At 32.8% G+C, this 9816-nt stretch overlaps 1 protein-coding gene and 1 pseudogene across 3 annotated transcripts; both read left to right on the top strand.

Annotated features, from left to right (window-relative positions):
- The first annotated feature begins 671 nt into the window (after positions 1–671).
- LOC143620372 (chaperonin CPN60-2, mitochondrial-like) lies at positions 672–2163 on the top strand. 2 transcript variants are annotated; one of them, XR_013151327.1, is made up of 3 exons: positions 672–874; positions 1570–2006; positions 2069–2148. XR_013151327.1 is itself a non-coding variant. In XM_077092080.1 (2 exons), exons 1-2 carry the CDS (start codon positions 761–763, stop codon positions 1795–1797), a joined length of 342 nt encoding a protein of 113 aa, XP_076948195.1. In that variant the 5' UTR covers positions 672–760; the 3' UTR covers positions 1798–2163. The 2 variants fall into 2 exon arrangements, 1 of the variants encoding a protein (XP_076948195.1); XM_077092080.1 differs by having other exon boundaries at positions 1570–2163.
- LOC143620284 (chaperonin CPN60-2, mitochondrial-like) lies at positions 1809–7766 on the top strand (annotated as a pseudogene). Its single transcript, XR_013151315.1, has 13 exons — positions 1809–2006; positions 2069–2164; positions 2256–2360; positions 2461–2550; positions 2649–2738; positions 2823–2892; positions 3072–3200; positions 3295–3390; positions 3461–3559; positions 3639–3742; positions 3834–3939; positions 4014–4091; positions 7393–7766. The product of XR_013151315.1 is annotated as a chaperonin CPN60-2, mitochondrial-like (transcript).
- The last annotated feature ends 2050 nt before the right edge of the window (positions 7767–9816 follow it).

The following is a 9816-nucleotide window of genomic DNA, read 5'->3' as shown; positions in this document are numbered from 1 at the left end:
ACCATACTCTACATATATATACATATATATATATATGTATGTATATATATATATGGCTTGGGTTGGTCTTTTGAGTAGAGATACACAATGAAGAATCTGTTTATCTTTGTATTGATATTTTTATGGTTAAATGTTGTCAATAGCTGCTTCATATTTCTAGATGGGTATGTTGTACACATCAAGTCAGATATCGTCAATGATGTTGTGACCCTTCGTTGTCAATCGAAAGATGATGATTTGGGAACACATGATTACTAAAGTTTGTGTTTCTCGTAGCATTGCACGAGCACCACTATAACAGAGTTCTGTCCGCTTAAAATTTAGAACAAAGTTTATGCAATTAAAACATAAAAGATTTTGTTAATAATTTTCTTACCTTATTATTAGGCTTAAGAGTTCCTAAAAATAAGTTTCTATTTATGTATATAATTATTTGTTTTAATTAGAAATTATTACTTATAAGTATAACTGTCTTAAACCCTTCTAAAACCCTTCTTCTGGAGTCTACTGTTTTCCTCTCATAAATCATTTCCAATCATGTATCGTTTCGCACTCAATGTTGCTTCTAAATCCAGGTTTCATTATCTCTAACAACTGTTAATATTATGTTTTTGTTCATCTAATTAGTTTTTGAATTCTTCTCAGGATCGCAAGCAGAACTCAACAAGTAATGTACTGATCTGTTTGTATGTGTGCATGATGTTTTTTACACATCTACGTATGCATGTTCTGTCGAAATTAGATTGGAAGCAGATTGAATATGAGAAGAAACTATGCGGATAAAGACATAAGGTTTGGAGTTGAGGCGAGAGCTTTGATGCTTAGAGGTGTTGAAGAGGTTTATGATGCTGTTAAGGTTACTATGGGCCCAAAGGTACTTTAAACATTCGATTTTTTATGTGATTATACATTGATTACTAGTGGCGGTAGTATTGGCTCGCTTTTCCGGCGGTTGAAAGTTAAAGAAGACCAACAACGGTTGTGGGTATTAAAGGGTCGCCGGAAAGTGTGTATATATGGTTGCCGGGCCGGTGATTTTCGGTGGTAGTTATCTACATAAAAATGTGTGTGTAGAAGGAGAAGGGCTATGTAAAATAGGTTTGGTGGGACTCATTTGCTCATTTTTATAATAATAATAATAATTATTATTATTAAATATAACTTGGAGACGCTTAAGAGCTTGTCGGCTGTGGCTTTTTGCCACTGAGGCATCCCGTACAGAGTATCTACGCGATTCTTTGTTTTCGGCCGTTCAAAAGAGAGATGCAAAAGCTTAAAAATATTACGCAAATATAAATGTTTTTTTAAATGTAAAAATGAGTTTTTTACATGTAAATTGTGGCCCCGTCAAGATTGTGCCCCTAATTGGAGTGGATCATTATACATTGATTAATGTAAATACTTACAATTTATCTGGATGTTAATTTTTATATTTGGACGTGCTATTTAAGGCGTGAGACTCTTATCGAGCTAGTTTTGGCATTGGATGTTTTGAAGATTAGAGGGAGTATGATAATTAGTCCACTGTATTATGATAAAAGTTTTATTTTGCAATAATGTTATATATAGGGGCATAATGTGACGATTGAACAAAGCAACGGAGCACTGAAAGCAACAAAAGATGGTTTAACTGTTTCAGAAAGCATTGAGTTTAATGATAAAGTCAAGAATGCTGGTGCAAGTCTTGTGAAACAAGTTGTGAATGCTATAAACGATGTTACTGGTGATGGTAATATTCGTGTCATGATGAATTTGTGCGTTGTTATTATTTTTAAAAATTATAACAATCTTTTGTGACAATTGTTTTAATGGTTTGTGTTTCAGGTACTACAACAGTCCTTACACGTGAAATATTTTCGGAAGGATGCAAAGCAGTTGCAGCTGGTGTGAATGCAGAGGACCTCAGGCGAGGTGTTTCTATGGCGGTCGATGCAGTTGTAACAAACTTGAAGAGTAGGGTTCGCATGATAAGCACATCTGAGGAGATCACACAGGTTGGTGATTTGGTATATTATTTTTGGTATGAAATTGTCGTCTGACCGGTAACTGAATGTAATATAAGTAACAGGTGGCTACAACTTCTGCAAACGGAGAACGTGAAATTGGTGAACTAATAGCCAAAGCTATGGAGAAAGTCGGGAAAGACGGTGGCATCACAATTCAAGTAAGGCTGCATTAGGTTACTCTTTACCCTTAATTAACATCAGATAATTTACTAATTTTTTTTGCAAAAATCACATTATCCACTGATGTAGGACGGGAACGCATCGTATAATGAACTAGAAGTTGTTGTAGGAATAAAGTTGGACTGCGGATACATGTCTTCACAATTCATTACAAACCAAAAAAGTCAAACATGTGTAAGTTTGTGTGATTACTACTTTGTTAGAATATTAGTATTCACATTGTATTTTATGTGTCATTTATATTTAAATACATACATTCATTGATGATTCACAGGAACTAAACTGGCCTGTGTTTGCAATAAACGAGAACAAGATTTCAAGCGTTGATTTGGTTAACAAATTGTTAAAGTTTGCACAGAAGGAAGTATTATCCCGAAATCTGCTTAACCTAATCAACGAGTTGTTAACCATTTGTATTTGTTGATCACCTGATCAATTATTCTATTATGATGCTTTTTTCAGAAACAACAACCCCTGTTACTTCTTGCTGAAGATGTGGAAAAAGATGCATTGGCTGCGTTGATTGCTAACAAGCTTCAGACTGGATTAGTGGTTTTTACAACTTTCAAATAATTTTTTCTCTATTCATTAATAGCTATCGTTCTTAGTTTATGTAACCGACTTTTTTTTAAATAGGTGTGTGCTTTATGGTTTTGGTGAAAACCGAAAGGCAACCTTGCATGATCTTGCCGTCACTGTTCGTACGGTCAGTTTTGATGTTGTATAAATGGGTCAAAGTTGGGTCATTTTTTAAATAAACGAGTCAAAGTTGCCATCTATAATCTACCTGCAGCGTGGAACTGAAGAAATCAGTAGTATGTTTCCTGGCTTTTGTAGAAAGGTTTGCTAGATGCTTACATTAATTCATGGATTAACAGCAGTTAGGTGATTAATTTAAAAACTGGTTTATAATTAGTTAATTTAATAATGTTTTAGGTCATTGTATCCAAAGATGACACAGTTGTGGTTCATGGTTATGGTAAGAAGGAGTTAATAGAACAACGATGTGAACAGGTGCACTACCATTATATTCAATCTTATGACATATATTTGTAACAATTAACAAGATTGAACAAACGAAAGGTTCAATATTGAGGTTGTTTGACAGATAAGATCAGCAATTGAGTCTAGCACGTCTGATTATGATAAAGAGAAGCTTCGAGAACGGTTAGCCAAGTTTTCTGGTGGTGTTGCTGTTCTCAAGGTATTGCCATTTTCTTTTGAATTAATATTTACTTTTATGTTTAGCTGATGATTTTTTTTTAAATGTATAGATTGGAGGAGCCAGTGAGACTGAAGTAGGTGAAAAGAAGATAGAGTTACAGATGCGTTAAATGCAACGAAGGCGGATTTTGAGGAAGGAATTGTTCCAGGTAAATTGGTTCACATTTCTTGTCTTGAATTAATCATTAAATAGTTAATACAGATAAAGCAATCCCATTTTTTATTTAGGTGGCGGTGTTGCTCTTTTGTATGCATCTAAAGAATTGGATAAGTTGCAAACAGCCAATTTTGATCAGAAAATAGGCGTTCAAATTGTTCAAAATGCACTAAAGGTTAGAACACTCACAACTAATAAACACGTTATTTGCATAAACACGTTAAATAAGATGATAAACTTGTCCGTTTTTACTTAACTATTTGCAGATGCCGGTTCATACAATTGCTTCTAATGCTGGAGTTGACGGTTCGGTGGTTGTTGGTAAGCTTTTAGAGCAAGATGACCCAGATCTTGGATATGATGCAGCCAAAGGTTTGATCATATGTTTTCTTTTCCTTTATTTCTTTTTTAGTTTTGAAATATTGTTAATATTTATCTCTTTAAAGGTGAATATGTGGATATGGTGAAAAATGGAATCATTGATCCACTGAATGTGATTAGAACCGCCTTAGTTGATGCAGCAAGGTTAGTTAAACTGACCGTGGTTGGGTCGAGGCAGGTTTGCTTATTTTATATCTGATTACTGAACCACTTTTTTGATTGTGTGTAGGATGTCGTCTTTGATGACCACTAGATACTGCAACAGATTGGCATACATTCTACAGACCAAATAAATACAAAGGGTTGGGTTGGTGTGATTTTAATGTGACTTTGCTCCTTTTTGTTGGCAGTTGGCTTATGAGCGATTTATTAGCATACAGACATATATTTATGATTAAGTTTTATGAACAACTATTGATCAATAGATTCATATTATGATATGACTCCAATGTTATCTTGATGGATGCTATTTTTGAGTAAGTAAAAGAGTTGGTGTTGGTTAAAACCAACAAACATTAAGCATTTTTGTCGATTATATTTATTAGTTTTTTTTTCCGGTGTGAATGCCAAGAACAGTAAAAGCTAATCAAGTTAAGGGATTTAACTATCAAGGAATAAATCAATTATATATGAGGATATTAAGCTACATTATCAATCAAAGAGCAAATCCAGCTAGTCAATCAATTAGAGATATCACCTCCACAAAATTAGCCTTGCATATATTTGTAATAAATTGTATCCCTTTAGTCTTACACTTGTATTTATATGTTACAAAGTCAACAAACAATATGTGTTAACATTAGTCACAAGTATCAATATTAACTGCTAAAAGGTTTTAATAAAAGATTCATAGAATGGCCAACTAACACATCCACTAATTCTACACCATTGTATGTGACTCAAACACTCACTTTTATGAAAATGTATACCACTAAGCCATAAGCCCTTTGATTGCGCGAAGTTGCATACGATAATGAAGATGCATTTGTAGTGAGTTACAAGTTTTACAGCCAAAACAAATTTAGCTTTAGACCTTTAGTAATGTATACACATTTTTGAATTATGTAAATTTGATTATATGGTAATTTTTCTGTTTTCTCATCAATTCGGATTTTAGACCTTCATTGTTTTCACAGTTTGTTTCTCAATTAGTTTCACATGAAATGCTGCACATTTACAAACTGAAAAGTTATCCCTGTTGCTACGATATTTCTTCAAGGGCAAATGTTTAAGAATAGCAATGTGCCTAGCTTTAGGGGTGTTGATTGTGTTTGGTATTTCTGTTTAGGGTGTATCGGTTCTAGATTTTTGGGTTTTCGATGTTTTAAAGATCTAATCGATACATAACCTTAATAACAACCAGTTTTCAGGTATTTAGGTAACAAGTTTGTATGGATCAGGTGAAACTGGGTCCGGGTAAAATTGACAGGCCTAGGGTAATGGTAACGTTGCTGCCATGTGAAGACATTAGAAATATTATTTTTTTTGTCTATTCCATTCCACAGCAGTAACTTATGACTACATGTTTTAACTAAGTAAACAAAGAACCTTATGCACTTTGATGATCAAGGCAATGCTTATTAGTTTATTTAATGAAACAAACCATTTATAAGTAACCGAAGTTATTTGCTATGTGATGGGCAAATATGATTTTTAGACCACACAATGCAATGTACATGTGTCCTTCTCATCTATTCAAGGTCACGTAAGCTATCCAATATCAAAACACCTCCTTTAGACCATTATCATATGGTCCCTCATCTCCACTCTCAAACATCATTTTTTTCTATCATTTATAAGCCCTTAGCTAAGGGCTTTATTCACTCTCTCTCATCCATATCATTCACATCATCAATGGCATTTAAGAGCTTCAATTTTCTTTACCATTGGAGATGGTCTTAATGTTTCCAAATATGAACTTTGAACTTTAAAGGCTATATGTGAACTTAGTCCTTAATCCTTATATATATAGGTTACTAGGTTAGGAACCCGTGTATTACACGGATTGGACAGTAAAAATGATATAATTGATAAATCTTTTTAAATACGCTATATAATTAAACTTACGTATTACATATAATAATGAAAATGAAAAGTTCATAAATCACTAAAATTACAAATAAATTGCAAGTTTTATATATACAAATAAATTGCTACAATTTTACTGAAACATTAACAAACCATACTTTGTATAGCAACAAAGCATATACAAATCATATACATTTTTTTTATTTGAACTAATTACTAGTTTCCCTAACCATTGTTGAGACCATCTGATGCCCAATTATTGCTTCTACTATTACCTGCAATTCACAACAAAAAAATAACCAAACTAACCATGATTTAATACCCAACACTTGTCTCATTCATTTAGTTCGATTTATACATTCATAATCAGTCAAATAGATCGAAAGAGAGAGAAAAAAAAAAGGAAAGAAAGATTGGCTAAATTCATTTCAGCTCGATTTCAAAATAATAAGGCTTTTGTATTCATATGTGACACCCATATTGCTAATAAAAAAACTGGACAATGAGTGTTCCGGTTCCAACCGGTCCATACGAAATTAGTCATTTTGACCTTCTACCCAACCCGCTTATGTTTTTGATCTTGTAAATTTAGATTTTTTTGTCAAAATAACATAGAATAATCTAATCAATTGGTTTTTTACTCAACTCGCTAATGTTTCTGATCATGTTTTTATCATGGTAACATCCAAATTTGTCATTGACAAAGGGAATCTATTACATGCAACTTGGAACAAATTATAAACCAAGAGTCAATATACTTCAGGTTTGTGAGAAGAGTAAATAAGTCATTTGGGCAATCATAATCAATAAAAGGGGTGGTGCAATGAACATGACTTTATAATATGAATTAAACTTCATATGTTGTAATCCATAATAAGGTTAGATAAGGAATGAATAAGATAATATTAAAGCTAGATAAGGAATGTTTTAAATCTTAATTAAATTTTAGTTTTAAATTAATAAATTTAATTAGAAATTATAGGTTAATACATGGGAGTGTCACTTGACAAACTATTAGGCCAACTTAGGGGTTTGTGGTTCAACCAACATTTTTATTTATTATAATAGTAGATATGATAAATAAGACTCTACGTACTATGGTAAATAATACAACTTATATGGTAAATAAGACTATACTATATATGATCAAACCCGTCCCGACCCGAATCTTTGTTATGACGCATTAGAAGGTTTAATCACATTTTTTTATTTTTTAATATTGAATTATTGCTAATAATTGACTTTTTCGGAATGGGGAAAATGTTTATGAACTCCAACTTGATACATAGGTGACTAGAACAGCCTTAGTTGATGCAGCAAGGTTAGTTAGTTAGTTAAACTAACCATGGCTGGGTTGGGTTAGGTCGGGACGGGTTTGATCATGTTGTATCTGATTACCAACCCGCTTTCCTGTTTGTGTGTCTTCTTTGATGACCACCACATAAGCTGTGGTTGAACTCCGCTAACCGGCTAGTGAAGTGGATCCAGGAATGGGCGCTGGCATGGTCTTTTGACCCACCATGAGATAATGATACTACTTTCATTTCAATCACACATTCAAGGTAAGATTGTAAGAAGTATGCTTGCAAACCAATTCCCAAAACATATATTTCTTATGCTTGATATTGGAAGCCAGTTGGTTTTAATCAAAACAGCCCCATATTCATTATCGGCCTTACAACATATTACAATAATTTTTTTTATTAACAGATGCATAGGTATCGTGAGTTGTATCATTATGGAATCCACATGGCGCAAAATGCACAACAATGAAGCATAACATGAAAACAAGTGCCGGATACGAAAGTATGACATGAAAACAAGCGTTGGACATTGGGTATTGTGAATTCATCCATGGATTAAAGTAAATAACTACCTTAAGTTTATGCCATTTGAATTTAATAATTCAACATGTTGGTCCTCCTTAATTACCCTTTTTCGTGAAGCACCAGAGGTGATGATTAAAAGTAGTTGCTTTAATTAATTTGTCGTTAAAAATGAGTAGCTGGTTTTTTAAGTATTTTGACTTAACAATGAAAACTTTAATTGAATCATAGTTACTTATCGTGGCCAGTTGACCCCTCAAATCGTAAAAGGTATTCTATACTTTCATTCAATTTTGTCACTTCATTTTTAAATAGAAACAACCCAAAAAAAGAAATAAAAAAAATCACAGGTCTAGAGTAAGATTCGAACTGCATAAAGTCGATAAAAACTTAAAGTCTAGAAAAACTTATTTGTGACACAAACTTTTCAATTATACTAACTAGATAATTCTTTAATCTATACTAAAACTTAGTTATTATAAAATAAATATTCTACTTTTGCATTTTAGTTGTTTTTTTTTGAACTAGTAGAATTCATACGCGTGTTGCCGCGGAAAATTTGTTATATTCACTAAACATAAAAGTAATGAAAGTTACAAACTTAAAATTGCAAGTTAATTATAAATTAAGTTGCGTTACGATACGATATAACTTCGCTAATAGTAGTGTAAAAAGACCAAAATTTTACCGAAACCGAATTGTATCGAAACCAAAAACTATAAAATCAAATACATATACCGATGTTATTCATACGGTATTAGTTTGGTTCGATAAAATATTATGTGCATCACAAAATTATAAAAAGTTTATTTACAATGGTGGTTACACAAAAGTTGTCTTGTGTAAAACTGGATGTCGACATGTGTATTACATTGACCAAAACAAAATTAAAAAAAAAAAAGAAGAAAGAAAGAAAGAAAGAAATGAATACCAATATAGGTTCTGATAGTACGCCACCGGTGATTATATTGTTAGGTTGGGATTGGTTCGATTCGTCATGCCATGCGCACTCTATATAATCTATGGTGGTTACACAAAAGTTGTCTTGCGTAACCCTGGATGTCGACATGTGTATTACATTGACCAAAATAAAATTAAAAAAAAAAACAAAAAGAGAAAGAAAGAAACGAATACCAATATAGGTTCTGATAGTACGCCACCGGTGATCAGGGCCGCGGGTAGTCGATGGCCACTGGCCCGACACCCCGCTAGGCCCGAATTTTATTTTTTTTTAAATTATAGGTATTTTTATGAAAAATATTTATGTATAATCATTGTTTCAACATAATTTCATAGTCGTTAACTTGGTCTAGTGGTAAAGAGGTATGACATCTAACTAAGAGGTTGTGGGTTCTAGTCTTAGTTGAGACATTTTTATGTTTATTTTTATACATATGTTTTTTATACAACTAAAATCATAACTAAAAGTCCACTTCAAATTAAATTGTTTAAACCGAATTTTTTTTCCCTTTATTTTAGGCCCAAAATTTTTTTTGCCTTTGGCCCAGAAAAAATTCCGTATTTTCGGAGCCGGCCCTGCCGGTGATTATATTGTTAGGTTGGGATTGGTTCGATTCGTCATGCCATGCGCACTCTATATAATCTATGATACTAAAACTTGAATTGGAATTGGAATTGGAATTGGAATTGGAATTGGAATTGGAATTGGAATGGATTCCACTGAAAATCATGTTTTGTTTGATTTACACGGATGGAATTTGAATGGGTTCTTTCCTTCACTCATGGATTTCCTAATTCCTTCTCCTTGATTTAATTTGTAAGGCTGAAGGTATGGTTTATTTGAGGGATAATGACCAAAATAGACTTTTTTATCAAAAACATTCCTTGACTAACCTACTTAAACCAAAAATACTCAAAATGGCCACTTTCTAAACTGTCAGATCCAACATATTAGAACTGACATTCGACAAATCTACTTGACACCCTTCCGTTTTTAAACCAACCACATCTAGACATGAATACGTACTTAAACTGTCGGCCATAAATCTATTCC

This window comes from Bidens hawaiensis, unplaced genomic scaffold (assembly GCF_021521415.1).
Source record: "Bidens hawaiensis isolate Kalapana, Puna unplaced genomic scaffold, B.hawaiensis_p1.1 tig00002553_1, whole genome shotgun sequence".
NCBI lineage: Eukaryota > Viridiplantae > Streptophyta > Magnoliopsida > Asterales > Asteraceae > Bidens > Bidens hawaiensis.
This window is presented reverse-complemented; position numbering and strand designations above follow the sequence as displayed.

Bases quoted from the DNA above. Each gene is read 5' to 3' on its own strand.
- LOC143620372 (XM_077092080.1), top strand. From the start codon at position 761: ATGAGAAGAAACTATGCGGATAAAGACATAAGGTTTGGAGTTGAGGCG. The intron at 875-1,569 runs GTACTTTAAACA...TGTTATATATAG, and splicing joins AGGTTACTATGGGCCCAAAG to GGGCATAATGTGACGATTGA.